This window comes from Chlorocebus sabaeus, chromosome 8 (assembly GCF_047675955.1).
Source record: "Chlorocebus sabaeus isolate Y175 chromosome 8, mChlSab1.0.hap1, whole genome shotgun sequence".
Taxonomy (NCBI): Eukaryota; Metazoa; Chordata; class Mammalia; order Primates; family Cercopithecidae; genus Chlorocebus; species Chlorocebus sabaeus.
In genome coordinates this window covers 94,673,115-94,691,322 of record NC_132911.1, presented here as the reverse complement: position 1 = coordinate 94,691,322, position 18,208 = coordinate 94,673,115, and the positions used below count along the sequence as shown (strand labels likewise).

At 36.7% G+C, this 18,208-nt stretch overlaps 1 protein-coding gene across 1 annotated transcript in view; it reads right to left on the bottom strand.

The window, feature by feature from the left end:
* The window catches only part of NECAB1 (N-terminal EF-hand calcium binding protein 1), a 179,335-nt gene that overhangs the window by 84,022 nt on the left and 77,105 nt on the right, over nucleotides 1–18,208 (bottom strand). Inside the window, exons 4-5 of the mRNA XM_008001050.3 lie at nucleotides 12,925–12,950; nucleotides 4,760–4,857 (exon numbers count right to left, since the gene is read on the bottom strand). Coding sequence (XP_007999241.2) covers nucleotides 4,760–4,857; nucleotides 12,925–12,950 — 124 coding nt within the window. The remainder of the gene's footprint in view (nucleotides 1–4,759; nucleotides 4,858–12,924; nucleotides 12,951–18,208) is intronic.

The window sequence follows — 18,208 nt, the reverse complement described above, 5'->3', positions numbered from 1 at the left end:
TTCAGTTGTCAAAAACAAAACTGAAAATATTTCTAACAGAGAAGCTAGAAATCTTTATGTCTTTGCTGAGACACAGCTGAACTCTAAAGACTTCGATTGTTTCAAAGACCAAAGGCACCTAATACCAGAAATATTTTGTGTCATGATAAAACTTACAGCTGCAGGTTTATAGCATGTTCATATGGAACCACATAAACCTTAAATAAAAAAAATTTAAATGAGAATCACTTGGTTTAAATTTCATTATCTTTAGGATATCAATAAATCAACTAGCCACATTGTGACTCAGTTTCCTCATTTTTGAAATGGGTATATTACCTTTTGCCTGAAATTCCTTACTGGGATGTGATGAAGAGTAACTGAAATACTATATATTAAAGCATGTTGAAAACTCCAAGGTGCTATATGAATGCTAGTTGGCATTGACAGCTATTCCTCATCCTCTTTTTGGTCATAGCCACGGAAGCCCTAGACTGGCTGGAAAGAAGAGTCATTAGGCATCATTTGGCAACTTGGCTCAGCAAAGTCAGATCAGTCACCAAGAGTCTGGTGGGGCTGCAGCAATGGCTAGAAAGAACCAGTGATGTGGTTGTCAGGTAGGTACCAATCCAAGTCTTGAGCCTGCCCAGACATTACTATGCACTCTGTCCTCCATCCTCCTAGCATATCCACCTTAGCCACTACTTTGTTGATGATCTTTGCCTGAATTAATCACCTACACCACTGTGTGAACTCTATCAATAACCTCAAAGTGGTTTTTTATCATCTTTAAATTACACCCAAAGTCATGCTCACATGAATTAGAAGGGTTAGGGCTCTCATCTCAGTTCTATCTCCTCCTTACCCACTGACAGGTGGAGGTTTTTCTGTCCAGGAAGTAGGTACTGCAGAGTCCTTCAGGATAACTAGGGTCTTCTACAAGAGAACATGTTCCTCCTTACTTCATTGAGCAACCTTTCCAGAGGTGTTGAGTTCCCCTTTGCCAGGTGTTGGGCAGAAGTCTGGCCAGGGCTGCATGGAGGAGTCCAAGGCTTGGACCTGACTCAGGGCTTCTCTCCTATTGAACCAAACTTGCAACCTCAAAACACTTCTCTCCTATTTTCCATCCTCCTAGTTTCTACTTCCTCTTCCCTAAACATACTCATTTTGACAGAAAATTTCAAGGAAAAAAGAAGATGTCAAATAAACGGTTTAAAAAGTACTTTTTTTGTGTGGTTGCTCTGAAGTCCAAGAATAATTTCTTCATCTTATTTTTAAATACTTAAGGATTGAATACTTAAAAGATTGCAATGAAACTATAATGAAAAATTAAAATGCTTGCCTTCTGTAAGCCTACAAGGGTATTTTACTATGCCACATATGGTATCATTTCAGCTTGGATATTTTGCCTGAAACAAGGGAAAATTTTAATAATAAATCCTACATAAAATTATGGTAATGATGTTTGTCCCAAATAGAAATTCTGTGTCCTATTGCTATTTCATCTTTTTCATAGTAAGACTCAAATAAAATGATTGTGATCTTTAGTGAAAGGAATATGGAGCCCTGGGAGGCCCAGATGCTCAACATAAAAAAAAATTAGAGATAGAGAAGAGATGAAAAGATTAAGATAAAGGGATCTGTAGATGCTAAAGAGAGAATCAACATAGATCCCGAAGGCAGATGTAGGAGAGTAAGACAGAGACAGAGGTCCGGAAGTGCTAGGATTCAAGTCTATTTTTTTCTTTAAATTATTGAAAATGTACTGTAGGGTGTGTTTGTTTGAAAAATAACTGTCAGAAGAAAAAATATATATACACTTTACTTTTGGAAAATTTCATGGCTGCACTCAGTAAGGTAACTAACAAACCCTAAATAATTATTTTGAAAATGCCATTCTTCACTTTAACTTGTGATAATTTCCTTTTAAGCCCTACTAATAGTGAATCCCATTTGTGTTTATATAACATAGCACATGATGAATTCAGCTGTAGCATCAGAATTCTATATTTGCTTTGAGATCACAAGCACTTCGCATACTAATGCTGCAAGTTAACTTATCACCTCTACCCTGTAGAAAGAAGAAAAACTAATGGACAAAGCTATTTTTTTGTGTGTGTGAAACATTCCAAAGTCAGACAGAGGGTTCTGGTTTTAGTTACCTTTGGGACTTTCAAATGGCCATTTGGAATTTGACCTACAGTGTTTTGTTCCAGAATAACAAGCAAAGTAAAATAATCCATGTAGCCCTTGAGGATCTGACAAAAGACTGGGGTTAAGGGAGAAGGAGGAGGAGGGAAAATAATGACAGATTGTATTTGTCCTGAGTCATCCGGAGTTTAAGGTAGGCAGCTAAATCCCATTTTATCCATTCTCTGACACTGCAAACAGAGGTACTGCCTGTCAAGATAGATCATAAAAGGCTTGTATTTCATTTTTCATAAAAGCCTAGAACAATCAGATCTTCCTACCAAGACAGGACTTTTTATCTGGGTAGAAATATAGAGAAAAATGCTAGATTTCTCATTCTGAAGGGTCCATGTGCTAGACAGCGTGGAGAAGATGTCTATTCAACAGTGGCTTGAGAAACGTCAAAACTCCTGCATTTTATTCATCTTTGAGCTATTACACAAAGGGGCTTTTTCTAATTTTAATTTTGACTATTTCTTTTTTCTTTTTCCTTTTTAATTTAAATCAGAGACATATGTTTTTCTTGATTAAACAGTATGATAATATGAATCACAGGCATTTTTAAGGGTCAGTGCCAAGAAAAAGATTTTGTAACTTAAGAAACCAAAACAACAGGTTGACCTCAATTTAAATTCCACAAAACCTCATTGTCTTAATACAAGGAAAACAATATGATTTTAGTGCATATTTCTGAGGAAATAAGGAAGATTATATAACTTGTTTTTTTCTTCCTATTAGAGGAAATCTGGAAGCTTCTTAAATTAACTTAGGAGCAATTTTTCTTTTAGGAGCAAAAGTGTTTAGCTTTTGGAGTTATATGTGTATTCATTTAACCAATCAATTAATTTAATCCATCGATAAACTTTTTGAGTATGATTTTAATTGTCAGGTCCTGTGCTAGGTTCAGAGTAAACATGGTGAGCCAAAAACAAAACAAAACAAAAACCCCAAAACCAAAAAGCAGTCACTGCCCTTCTCTCTCTTTACAGACAACAAATACACAACAACAAAAACATTGAACAGTTACTCACTGATTATGATAAATTGCCAGCAAGGAACAGATGAGCTACTCTAATAGAGATGACCCTTTCATTTTTTTAGATGGAAGTGGTCAGAGAAGACCTTTCTGAGGCCATGGTATTTAAGATGAGACTTGAAGAACAAGAAGAAGCTAGACACACAAAGCAGAGAATTTTTTAATGGCCATTTCTGGAGAGAAGTTTCCAAGGGATGAAGTTATTATACAGTTTCCAAATATTCCTGAAGAGCTCTAAAGAAAATGTATTCTGATTCCACTTTTTACCTGTTTTCCTTTTTTCTCCCTCTCTCTTTTTGGAATTTGTTATTTGGATATAGGATACACTAGCCTGGTGCTCCAATTTTCTTACATTTTCTGTTTTCCTTGAAGTTTTAGGGCACTTTCTGAACTTTATTTTCCAAAATTCAGTTGAGTCTTTATTGTTTTCCAAATATCAACATTTCTTATCCAGACTAATGAACTAAACTACTCACTCATCTTTCTGATCCTATTCCTCTATATTATCCACCCCAGTTCCAAGTTAATTCTTGTATGATCTTTTTGAAATACTGCATGAGTTTTATTTACTTCTGCTTTAAATATTTGCTGATTTATTTGCACTTAGGACACAGGCCTAAATCCTTAGCTTTGCTGACATCATGATAGGTGTGGGCCCTCCCTAGCACTCCAGTTTCATCTCACATCATGCCACTCTTCGGTACTTCATCCTTATTGTCCAGCTTCATTTCCTAGAGTGTCCTGTGACCCTCTTGACTCAGAGCCTCTGCATGTGCTGTTCCCTGTATTTAGGTCTCCTTTGTTCAGCTCTACCAACTTCCTTTATCTATAAGTGTTCAGGTGTCATCTCACCTCCAGCATGAATTAGATGTCTTGTGCTTCTCATTGGGCTATACTGTAATGCTCAGTGCATTAGTCAGTTCCCTCATTGCTATAAAGAAATATGTAAGGCTGGGTAATTTATAAAGAAAGGAGGTTTAATTGGCTCACAGTTCTGCAAGCTGTACAGGAAGCATAGTGACTTCTGTTTCTGGGGAGGCCTCAGGGAGCTTTCAATCATGGTGGAAGGTAAAGGAGAAGCAAGGCATGTCACATGGCCAGAGGAGGAAGGAGAGGGGCAAGGAGGTGCCACACACTTTTAAACAACCAGATCGCATGATAACTTGCTCATTCAGCATCAGGAGAACAGCACTGGGGGAATGGTGATCCATGAGCCAATCACCTCCCACCAGGCCCCACCTCCAACACTGGGGATTACAATTCAATATAGGATTTGGAGAGGGAAAAGATTCAAAACATATTACTTAGTTTACACACCAGGCTGAGAGCTATTCTAACAGGTCTTTGTATCTTTGTATCCTCAACACGAAGCACAGTCTTTGGCATATAGTGTTTATAATTATGTTGCAAATGAATAACATAGCTCATTTAATATGAAGAAAAATAAACTATCAGTGATAATAAAGAATCTATACTTGAAAATAGGTATGATTTTCAAGAAAACTTTTTCAAATAAGATGTTTTTATAGAAAACAAACATTAACATTTTCTTACTTTCTTGGTTTTGCCCATTGCCTTCAGGATGGAAAGATTCAGGTCTTCAAGTGCTGCTAGTACATTCTCATACTCGCCCAAGTGCTGAGAAAAATATTCTGAAAAATGAAAATATTGAAATAAATTCATATTTGAGTTTAGGTAACCATAAAACAAAAAAAAATCAACAAATTATTTATTCCTGAAATGAGTAAAACAAAATGTCAGCTATAAGTAAAAACTGGAAGGTTTCCAAATAAGACTAAATAAGGTGACAATCTGTTCATTTTACTAAGACATCAAGAAAAAAGAAAAGGAAACCTGAATGATTACCATTATCCTTGAAGAAATGTTGCTTCCTACAAAAGTAGGAAAAAATGAATCTGGATCTACTGACAAGGATGTTTCAATAAAATATTTTTTTGACAACATAGTATTATAGATCTCACCGGGATAGTAATTTTAGAAAATAGTTAAGTTACATTTTTTGTTTCTTGGAGGAAACATTTAAGGAAGGTAAGCTTTTTTCAAGGTTAAGAGTCAGTGACGCAAAACATGAGAGGGTCTTCTGTGGCACCTTCTATGTAACTGTCCCTGTCACAATCTTTTTCTTTTTTTTTTCAACAATTTGGGCAGAGAAAAAGTAAAGTCTATCACTTTTTTCAGTTGCTAGGAATAAATAATATAGTGGATTTGTGATTAAAATTAAAAGTATGGAACATGAACTGATCCTAAACTAGTAAGTTGAAATATATATAAATGCAAAATCTTATATTTACTTATAGAAATCTATACATTTCTATAATGAAAGCAAACTAGCTTAACATAAATTTATATATTGAGAAGATCTAGGGTTTTCAGACACTAAAAAATGAATAGTTCTCACCATTCCTGTGAACCTTTCCTTGGATAAACTGTGTTTATTACTGTCTCTCTTTAATGTGCCACAGTATTTGTGGAACTAAATTGAAATGATAAATATAATCACATATAAGCCACTTGAGATTATGGGAATACATTTCAGCATGTTTGATGGAAACCACATTGATTAATTTATTTAATACTCTTGGAAATATTTGTTTATACTGATATTAATAGCAACTGGAAAGTGCCATTGACTGATATATTAATTAATGTACAGACTTCTTTTGAGAAGAAAATAAATGCAGGTGAGCACTAAATCAATTCCAGATCATGGGTGTCAAAATACTGTCTGTATATACTTAGGTTAAAAACAAACAACATATTTTTGACAAAAAGTAAAATGCATTCCTTAAAAACAATGTGGTGCAAACTATCTCTTATAAAGATTCTTTAGAAAGTGATTAGTTGGAAAATAAATAAGAAAGTATTTTCTCCTTAAATACCTGCTTCAAAATAACATTTTAATTTGTGGTTATAATGTTGACTTTTTGATAAGGTTGACAAATATGTCTAACTTTATCTGTGCAATTATTTATAACAAAGGAAGTCCCTGTGCAATTATTTATAACAAATGAACACTCTTCATCAACCAGCAAGCAGTTAATGTGGCTGTAGAATATTCATAAGTTGGAAAAATAATGAATATCAGAACTGAGTCTATACTATGTTGAAACAAGCAAAAAGCGTAAAAAAAAGCCAAAAAGTGAAGCTGTTACTTCATTTTTATTTTAAAACTTGTATATATAATACCTCAAAGAGGATTGTGATAGGGGTTTTAAATGCAAGTAGACAAAAATATAAAGGGAAAACATGCTGTGCCTATAATCTCAGCATTTTGGGAAGCCAAGGCAGAAGGATCACTTGAGCCCAGGAGTCTGAGACCAGCCTGGGTCATGCAGCATGGTGGTATGTGCCTCTGATCCCAGCTACTTGGGAGGCTGAGGTGGGAGGACTGCTTGAGCCTGGGAAGTGGAGGCTGCAGTGAGCCGTGATAGCATCACTGCACTCCAGCCTGGGCTACAGATGAGACACTGATTCTTGGAAAATAAAAAAAAAAAAAAAAAGGAACGTGAAAACAAAAAAATTGATGCTAAAAATCAAGTCTCTCTATCTATACATAAATATATATAGACTATATATATAGACTATATCTATAGATAGATAGATAGATAGAAGTAAAGCCACTTTTTAAAATAAATATTTCATTCATAGAGAAGATATTTGGCTTAATTAGTAAAGGTTCCTGGAGAGAATTTAAGTTGTCTTTCCACTTTGAAATTGGACCTATGCACACAGATGCAGGCATATGCTGATAAAGCATATGAGAAAAACGACGACTAGAAGTTTCAGAGCTGACACCTATCTAGACTTATTTCTTTCCTTCATTCATCCACGTGTTCATCCCAACCCTCCAAGTTAGAAAAAAGGAACAATCACTAGATAGTAAACAAAATGACTGAGAAGGAAGAGAATTACCATACTCAAGTCGTGGATGGCAGCTTAAGTTGGAAATCTAAGTGTAAGGGTCATTTTGAGGTGGTGCAGCTCAGTGTCACTAAGGCTCTTTTATAACTTACTCACTGAGGGATATGGGTCAGGCAGTCAAGGCAAGGGGGCTCCAATAAACTCAAAGGGAAGTTAGATGAAAGAGCCAGACACATCCAACATAGATAAAGAGAGATAACTCCCCTCCACTTCATCATAGTGAATGTCCACTTACTCATTCTGTGGCCTAACATACCTTTACTTAGGGCCTTTTATGTGCTAGGTGCTATTGTAGGAGCTTGGAATACAAAGGTGAAAAGACAGAAGCCCTACAGTCAGAGAGGAGAGATAAACATTCCAAGCATTCCAAGAAACAACTGCAGTACACAGAATCATTGTTAAAGACAATGGTTTGAGAGCCCAGATACAAGGCGCAATCCAAATAGAGGATAAAGCAGGAGAATTGCTTGAACCAGGGAGACCGAGGTTGCAGTGAGTGGAGATTGTGCCACTGCACTCCAGCCTGGCGACAGAGCGAGGTCCTGTCCAAAAGAATGCCCAAGTCTGCCTAGGTGAGTCAGAGAGGACTTCACAGGAGAAACACCACCAATGGCTCAGTTAACAGATGAATAGGACTGAACTTGCTGGATACTAGGAGGAAAGGCATGGAAGCAGCTGTTTTCCTGTCATGTTTGCAGGAGTATGTGTAGTTCAGCACTGCCAAGATATAAAGAACAGGACTGGAACATATTTGAGAATGGGAGGCAGCAAGGAAACATGCTAAAAATCAGTGATGGGAGACAAAGCTGTATGTGTTGGAAACAGTCCTTGCCAGATGCTTTTTGATCCTCAAGTCTAGGTCAGTGTTTTTGACCACCTGCATCAGAATCCTCTTGTACCTCACTGTTCAGTTTGTTTTGTGGACCAGCAGCATTAGTTTCACCTGGGAGCTTGTTAGAACTTAGTGTCCCAGACCCGCTTCCAGTCCTGTTGAATCACAATCTGCATTTTAATAAGACCCCCAGGTGATTTGTAGGCATAACCTAAGTTTGAGAAGCACTACTCTAGGGTACTTGTTAGACATTTAGATAACTGAGAAGGTCTCATCTAGTAAATCACAATATTTGGGTTGAGGGTGAGGTTCCCTAGGAGATTATGATGCAGAGTAAATCTGAGACCACTATGGGCAATGGGAAGGCATGGAACAATTTTGAAAAGGAGAGTGATATCCTCAAATTTTCCTATCAGAAAAGGAAAGGATGCACTAAGGATGACTTAGGAATGTTGGTGACACCATCAAGAGAGAAGGGAGGCATCAATTGCCAGGAGGGATTTCATCACACAACTAGGACTATGAGCCATGCCAAAGCTGTGAAGTGGAATGAGGGGTGGAGTCCAGAATTTTGCAGATCTGCAAACTCCAAGATGTGGCAGGCAGGAGGCAAAGACAATGACGTCTTTGGAAGTGGCTGAGCTTCGACTAAAGTTTTGTTCCAAGTTTCTTATGTTTCTCATTTGAATCACAATGCAAGTGTTAGTGGGGCAAATGAATATTGTCCTTAAGTCATGGCATTAGAAAGAATGATTTGGAACAAATATTGGTTCTTTAAAATGCTTTTCCTTTGGTAACTATAATAACTTCCTGGAGAAAATACCTATTTTGTTGAAACCTGTATATGGGCTTCATGAACTTGAGCAAAATAGAGTTGTATTGCACATATGGCAATATGTGAAAACCAATCCTCATCAGTTTAAGTGAAGTATCATTGAAAAGTAGAGTCTGAATATTAGGTATGATGAAAAAGTAGAGCACAATTTATAAGCAGATGTAGTAAGCCTGTTATCTGTCAGAAAGCAGGCTATATTCTCATGGATATCCAATGTGCCATCTTCTCTACTAATATGCTAACAATAAATTAGTTTCTCCCTTTCTTTCTGTACTTAATCAGTGGTATTGCATTACCAAACTACAGTTTTGTTTTGTTTTTCTATGCTGCACCTTAGTCTTTCAAGTTGTTGAGTTTTCAGATCAGCTTAATAATTCTGTCAGAAGCAAAGGACCCACAGCTGCCACAAAAGTCTCAGCAGAAACTGGTCTCACAAAGTATTCTCATGAGTTCAGGTGAGTCATCTAAACTTCTCAAGTAGTTAGAATTTCTCAAGTAGTAGACTAGGTAGAAAAGAAAATAATTGAGATGAGAGAGAGTGTTAAAACCCACATGTTCTGAATAGGGAGGTCAGTCAGATCTAGAAATGTGGGCTATTTTGAGGGGATGCAGATAAGCGACACTCAAACTCTCTTATATCTCGATCATTAGTGACATGTGCCACTGGAGGAGGACACAGCAGTCTGGAGGAGGGCATAGAGCCTTCTGATTTCCTAGCACCCAGACTTGCTGGCACAGGTCTCTCAGCACTGTCCGGTCTCTCCCAATGCAAGCTGGTGCTGCTCTGCAGCCTGGGTGCTCAGTGCACAGCTACTGAAAGGAACCTTGGGTATGAAGGGAATAAGCTTTTATTCTGGAGTTTCCCATACCCTCAGTTTTTAATCCATCTTATTTATAGAGTTCATATAATTTTAAAATAGTTTAATATTTGATAGATAACAGCCAGCTAGATTAGAAATTATGCCATTAAATATATTCGACCTTGTTCACAGATATGCTTTCTTACAGATATGCTTTCAGATCAAGCACATTCATTGCAATTATTCTTCACCCATTTATAAATATTTCAACTACCTATTCTTAACTACCAAATTCAAGATCTGCAAAACGGTTCAGTAAAAATGAGTAAGGTTATGAAAACAGTCATAAAGAGGGTAGGGCCAGGAAAGGTAGTAATTACACTCCTGAATGCTTTAGATTGGAGCTAATTATGGTAGAAATACAAAATCAAAGCTTTAATGCCAGAGTTCAAACACAATTGCCTAATTAAAATTGAGTTATGTATTGACTGATAGTGATGAGATATGGCCAAAAAAAAAAAAATGCATTTAGGAAGGCCTTCACAATTGTATGTGAAGAGTGGATAATTTTGGCACTTCTATAAACTGCTGGTGCGTGTGCACCTTAGAGAAACCTTGATTGAGGAATTACATGTTTGGGAATCTACTATCCAGAATTACTTGAACATGGGTGTGAGAATAATGTATATGAGAATATTTACTTCAATCCTGTTTTTCCCATAGAAAGTTGGATTCAAATTGAAAATCCATTAAAAGGAATTTGATTGAAAAAAATTAAGGAACATGAGACACTACGCAGCCTTCAAATGAAATGAAGGAGAAGGGGATGCAATTGTACTAATCATATAATATAATTACTGTTGTAAAAAACAACAACAACACATACACATATATATCAATGTCAATATACACATAATAATGTCTGGAAGAATATGTTCCAAGTAAATAGTGGAGCTCAGTATTGGGGACGACAATGAGTGGCAGAGAAGATTGACATATTAGCTTATACGCCTACATAATTCTGTTAAATTTTAAAAATAGTAGTTATGTATTACTTTCACAATTAAAATTACAAAGACTTTTTTTTCAAAATAAATATTTTAAATTCTAGGTCCTTAACTTAGTAACTGACAAATTAAATAAAAGCCTCAGAATTAAAGTTTTACATACCTGCAACTTTTAATTGGCTTCTAGGAAAGAACATATGAAATCTACTTTTCATGCCAATCAAGTTCTGCCCCTCCCACGCACAAGGGGGAATTTGTGCCGGGTGTGAATTGACATATTTCACTTGCTAACACTGAAGCATTTGGCTTTGATTAGAATCCAACTTAAATATTTACTTTATATTCAGAAAATAATGAGAAATGAAATGACACTCTGGAGATTAAAATGCATATTCTTGAACAGAGAGGGGGAGGATTATAACACATGACTGTGAATACAATCACTGGATTTAAAAAACACAGAAAAATTCCTGTTGAATTAAAGCCCCACATACCTATTCCCTAACTAAAACTATGGGGGGAAAATCATAGTCAAAGCTTTTTTCATAAATACAGGATAGGCACCGAATCCAGTTCCCCTATTATAGAAAAAAGGCATAGTTTTAAAATATTTTTTTCAGTAGAGGAATAAGTGGAGCTATGCTATCATACTTTAAAATTTGAAGTACTTTTAAAGGAAAATAGATGATAACACAATATTCCTTAATGACAATAGGCAGGCAACATAGCAATTAAAGAAGAACCACTTAGTGTTTTTATCTTAAAAGCCCTTATAACAGTTTGCTTTGTCATCAGCTGTGGCCTACCCAGGCAAAGTTAAGTGAAAAACAAAGAATAGATATAAATGAATGACTTGAGGATAATAATTACTTTGGTCTGACATAGCTAGACATTTTAGGGAAATGAGTCTGCCACCTTAATGAAATTATCAAGATAATCTTGTGTTTTCCATTTTATCTTTTCACTTCACTGACCAGGACTGTGTGCACATAGATGAGAGTGGACCATAACTTGGCCTTTACGGTGACTGCTATTCATGATGAAGCTTCATGGCAATGGTCCATATGAGCACTTTCAGGTACTTAACCATGTGTGCACAATGCTACCATCTGACTGTGTCTGAAAGAATGGCACAATTTTCCCTGTTGGTATTTCATAACTAACAAAAACATGACCTCCTTTGATACCAGAGTACCTTGCTCCTCCATAAACATATTTTGAATTTCAGTTGGATTTTCCTCCCTGAACGTGAGATGGACACTATGCTAGGATAAGAAGTATGAGTTTTTAAAAATCATTGGAAAATTTGAAAGGTCATGGCTGGATATTATGCTCATTTTGTTCAGCTATTGCCTTGAAATCCTGTATTCTGACATGTTGTTATTGTATAACATCTTTTGATGTTGCTCTACCACTTTGATGAAATGGAAAATAACCACTCGTGAATATAAGAAAATGGCCTTTTTGATGGTTTTGGTAAACTCTAAAACTGTAAGAATTACAAGATATTCAGGAAGTGCTGGTGGTTTCAATGAGGAGTTCTCAGAGAAAACTCACCTCTAACTACCAAAAATGTTTTGAGCAGCCTAGACAATAAGATCAAACTTGGATAAAAGTATTATCTTAAACATTTATCTTAAAACATAAAACATTAAACCTTCCAGTGTTCAGAGAAATATAGCTGTTTCAAATTGAATAGTCTCATAATGTTCCATTTTTTCATAAAATAATAAAATTTAAAAATTTTACCTTTCCATATTTCTAATCTTTAACTATTGTTCCAACCATAAAGATGAATAAAATAAATGAAGAGGCTACTAAACCAGACATTTGTAAAGATTTATCTGTCCCCATTGAATCACTTGTTTTGCAAGTGACATTTAAAACTCCAGAATGATTTAGGCAGGTATGAGACAAAGTTATTTTTACATTTCAAGAAAACAGCTTTGTAAAATAGTAGCAAAAGGCTTGTGCAGAGAGTAATGAAGTTGTATTAAACACCAATTTAAAAATATATTCAAACTTGAGGAGAATTTGCTCTTGTGAAACTAATGTACTGATTGTAATAACAAATCTTCTTCTATGTACAAACTAATGAGGTCTGACTGTTTCTGGAGTGAAATACATGGATATTTTGAGCAAAATTCATGGATAAAGATAAATGCCTTGAGATCTCAATTAATTTTTCTTTTTCTAGAACTCCTAATATACAACATTAATTTCAAGGTTGATGTATATCAAACAATACTCTTTTTGCTTCTTAAACAAGTAATGGGTTTGAGTGATCTTAAAGAAACACTTACCACATAGTTCTTCTGTGTCAAGATTGCTGAAACGATGAAAAAAAAAAAAAAACAAAACAGTGTTATTACTTTGGTAATATTTTTAACTACGTTTTTAAATAGTTAAATACAGTTAGTCTCCAATCTATGTTATCAATTGATAGTATGTAGTTAGGGTATTTCTCTTATAAATTCTACATTATTCAAGTAGTCATAGGTCAATTAACAATGATTATGTCAGATTCTTTGGACAAATAATTCCTGATATTCGTGGTTTTCTCTGCAACAAGATGGGGAAAAGAATGCATTTTGGTAAAGAAAGTAGGCTCTGCAGCCAGAATGCCTGAGTTCAAATCCTGACTCTGCAATATACCTTCTATGTGACCCTGGATACTTTACATCTCTGTGTCTCAATTCATCTGACCCAAGATGGGTATAATAATAATTTCTGGTTGATGGGATGCTGTAGGGTTTAAATGAACTAATACATGAAGCACTTAACTGTAATTGGCACAAAGAAGGCACTGATGAATGTTAGTTATCATGAGTCCTGACTTGATAGAAATGCTAGAATTTCCTTCCTAAATTCAATCTTTGAGGTAAGTTTGATTCAACACTTATTTTATACGATTTCTAGAACAAAATAAGAAATTACATTACTAATCAACAATATAAACCTATTACTCTTAAGAAGGCAAATGCAAAACATCAAGATGAGATGTTAGCAAATATAATACATGACTATAAGAATAATGTCCTTTACCAAGAAAGGTATGGTACAGGAATGCAGATGGTTCAATATCAGGTAATAAATCAATATAAGTTATTACACCATAACTTAAAGGAAAAATGATCATGCTAACAAATGCTAAATGCGAGTTTCCTAAAAATTTAACAGTAATTCATAAGTTTTCAAAAGTTTAAATGAAACAGAAATAGAACTTAACCTTGTAAAGATGCTGAAGACTATTAAAGAGCAACTGCTAACATTAGTAGTTAACTGAAAATCTTGACTTTATAGAGTTGTCACATGTTAATGCTCAATGTAAATATTCTTCCTAATCCAGTTGTCCTTTAAGTAGTAGCCAGGTTTGCTAACCAGGAGAGGCATTGGTATAAACATTCCAAACATTGGGTGCTTTTACGAGCTCTGTCACTCATTTTTAAAAGTTATTTTAAACTCAGTATTTCATTCTAGACACTAAATATCTGATCTTAGATAAATCATATCTTCATAACTAAATTAATATTTTTGCAAAGTAATATTTGCCACCAGGTAGAATATGTTAAGTCTTCTCCAGTAATTTCGATGTGGGCTCCTATTCATTAATTCATTCCACAAACATTTATTGCTATGTTCCAGGCATTATTCTAACTGCCATAGATGTATGAGGTTGCAATAGATACAAAGACGTATCTGTCAGATTACTTGTCTCTAGAATCTCAACTTAGAGATAGACTCATTAAGCACATACATAATTTTAATGCAATAAAATAGTTGTTATGAGGGAAATAGGGAGTTGGCAAAAGGTGTCAGGAAATACATCATAGAAGATAAAATTGTCAAGTTAAATCTCAAACGTTAAATTGCTGAGCTAAATCTCTAAATAGGAGTAGAGGAGGCAGGCAAAGGAAGAACATTCTGGTTAAAAGAAACACCGTTTGTAATAAAAATTAAAAGTATGAAGAGAATGTCATTAAATTTCGGAAAACCGAGTAATTTTTTTAGTTAGAACATAGGTCAACAATGAGAGAATGGAACTAGACAATAAAAGGCCTCATATGATAACCTAAGAAGTTTCTACTTTACCTTTCTGTCAATTTGGAATTATAGAATACTTTTTAAAAGGTGAATAACATGGCTATATTTGCACTTTAAACAGGCCACTGATGGGTTGTTGGTTGGACAATGTATTAGTCTGTTCTCACATTGCTATAAAGAACTACCGAAGACTGGGTAATTTATAAAGAAAAGAAATTTAATCGGTTCATTATTCCACAGACTGTACAGGAAGCATGGATGGGAAGGACTCAGGAAACTTACAATCATGGCGGAAGGCAAAGGGGAAACAGACACCTCTTACACGGTGGAAGCAGGAGGAAGAGAGAGAGAGTGAATGGGGAAGTGCTACACACTTTCTAAGAACTAGATCTTATGAGAACTTACTCACTATCGCAAGAACAGCAAGAAGGACATAAGCCCCCACCATGACCCAATCACGTCCCACCAGGTCCCTCCCCAACACTGAGGATTAGAAATTCAACATGAGGCCAGGCACGGTGGCTCAAGCCTGTAATCCCAGCACTTTGGGAGGCCAAGACGGGTGGATCACGAGGTCAGGAGATCGAGACCATCCTGGCTAACATGGTGAAACCCTGTCTCTACTAAAAAAAATACAAAAAACTAGCTGGGTGAGGTGGCGGGCGCCTTGGGAGACTAGGGCAGGAGAGTGGCATAAACCCAGGAGGCAGAGCTTGCAGTGAGCTGAGATCGGGCCACTGCACTCCAGCCTGGGCGACAGAGCGAGACTCCATCTCAAAAAAAAAAAAAAAGAAATTCAACATGAGATTTGGGTGGAGATGCAAAGCCAAACCATATCATTCCTCCCCTATGCCTCCCAAATCTCATGTCCTTCTCACATTGCAAAATTCTATCATCCCTTCTAACAGTCCCCCAAGTCTTAACTCATTTCAGCGTTAACTCAAATGTCCAAGTCCAAAGTCTCATCTGAGACAAGGCAAGTCCCTTCCACCTCTGAGCCTGTAAAATCAAAAACAAATTAGTTACTTCCAAGATACAATGGGGGTACAGGCACTGGCTAAATACTGCTATTCTAAAAAGGAGAAACTGGCCAACACAAAAAGGGCTACAGGTCCCATGCAAGTCTGAACTTCAGCAGGGCAGTCATTAAATCTTAAAGCTCCCAAATAATCTCCTTTGAATCCATATCTCACATCCAGGCCACACCGATGTGAGGGGTGACCTCCAAAGGCCTTAGACAGTTTCAGCCCTGTGGTTCTACAGGGTCCAGCCCCTGTGGCTGCTTTCATGGGCTGGCATTGAGTACCTGTGGCTTTTACAGTTACAAAGTGAAAGTTGTCAATGGATCTACCATTCTGGGGTCTGGAGGATGATGGCCCTCTTCTCACAACCCCAGTAGGCAGTGCCCCCCAGTGGGGACTCTCTGTGGAGTCTCCAACCACATATTTCCTCTCTGCACTGCCCTAGTAGAGATTCTCCAAGAGGGTTCTACCCCTGCATCAGACTTCTGACTGGATATCCAAGTACTTCCATTCATCCTCTGAAATCTAGACAGAAGCTCCCAACCCTCAGTGCTTGCCTTCTGCACACCTGTAAGCTCAACACCATGTGGAAGTTGCCAAGGCTTAGGGTTTACACCCTCTGAAGCAACAAGTAGAGCTGTACCCTTGGTCCCTTTTAGCCATGGTTGGAGCTGGACCAGCTGTGGCCGTGATGCAGGGCTCCATGTCCTGAGACTGCACAGAGCAGCAGGGTCCTAGGCCTGGTCCATGATTTTTCCCTCCTAGGCCTCCAGGCCTATGATGGGAGGGGCTGCCACAAAGGTCTCTGAAATGCCCTAGAGGCATTTTCTCCATTGTGTTGCCTATTAACATTCAGCTCCTCTGTACTTATGCAAATTCCTGCAGTGTTGAATACCTCTCCAGAAAATAGGTTTTTCTTTTCTAACACAGGGATGGGCTGAGAATTTTCTAAACTTTTATGTTCTGCTTCCCTTTTAAATATGAGTTTCAGTTTCGGATAATCTCTTTATTCTCATATATGAGCATATGCTGTTAGAAGCAGCCAGGCCACATCTTGAATGCTTTGCTGCTTAGAAATTTCTTCTTTCAGATATCCCAAATCATCTCTCTCAAATTCAGAGTTTCACAGATCCTTAGAACAGGGGCACACTGCTGCCAGTAACTTGGCTAAAGTATAGCAAGAATGACCTTTACTCCAGTTCCCATCTCCATCTGAAACCACCTCAGCCTGGACTTCACTGTCCATATCACTATGGACATTTTGGTAACAACCATTTAACAAGTTCTAGGAAGTCCCACTTTCCCTCATCTTCCTGTCTTCTTCTGAGCCCTCCAAACAGTTCCAACCTCTGCCTGTTACCCAGCTCCAAAGTTGCTTCCACATTTTCAGTTATCTTTATAGCAATGCCCCACTTCTCTCTTACCGATTTTCAGTATTGGTCCATTCTCCCATTGCTATAAAGAACTACTTGAGACCGTATACTTTATAAAGAAAACAGATTTAATTGACTCAAGGTTTTGCAGGCTATACAGGATGCATGGCTGGAGAGGCCCCAGGAAACTTACAATTATGGTAGAAAGGAAACAGGAAGCAAACACATCTTATATGACAGGAGCAGGAGAAAGAGAGAGAGTGAAGGGGGAAGTGCTACACAATTTGAAACAAGCAGATCTTATGAAAACTCACTCACTATCACAAGAACAGCAAGGGGAAAATCCACCCCCGTGATCCAATCACTTCCCCCCAGGTTTCTCGCCCAACATTGGGAATTATAATTCAACATGAGATTTTGGTGGGGACATACAGCCAAACCATATCAGACAGAAAAAGGGTGAAAAAGGGGGCAACAGAACAGTTTGCAAGCTATTTCTACAGTCCAGGCCAGTTCGCAGAATGGGGACTATAATCCAAGTGGCACACAAGGTCAGTCACTGAAGGGGCAAGAAGAAATATTTGAACTTCTATTTGTATTTATATTTACTATTAAACAGTTTTATAATTTTACAATGGGTAAATGTTAATACAGTGGTGCATTTGTATAATTGATAAACAAATCTATATACCTATATCTGGATTGCAAGCTAAAAAGCAATACCTAATAAGGGAGTTTGATCAGTAACAGTTTGGAAGTCTAGGAATGATAGACAGAAAAGAATAGATATATGCAAAAGATTCTGAGGTAAAAACCAGTGAAACTTGAAAATATATTAAAGTCAGGATTAGATAGCTTAGAAATTTTTAATAGCACCATTGCAAACATTTTGGTCATCAAAACATGTCATTTTCCTAATCATAGTGTTTTAATAGCAGTTCAGACTTGAAAAGGACATAAAAGTTCACCTTGTTTTTATATTTGTTTTCCTCAGAATGGTTTGCAGCTTCATAATGAGATTTATTTTGAATTTCCAAAAGAATGAACAGCCCTAATCCATTATTGAAAATGAAATTACTTGGAATATATCATACAACACAGCAGTTTAGAATAATCTGCATGACATTAGTTCTACTTGTTCCTTAATA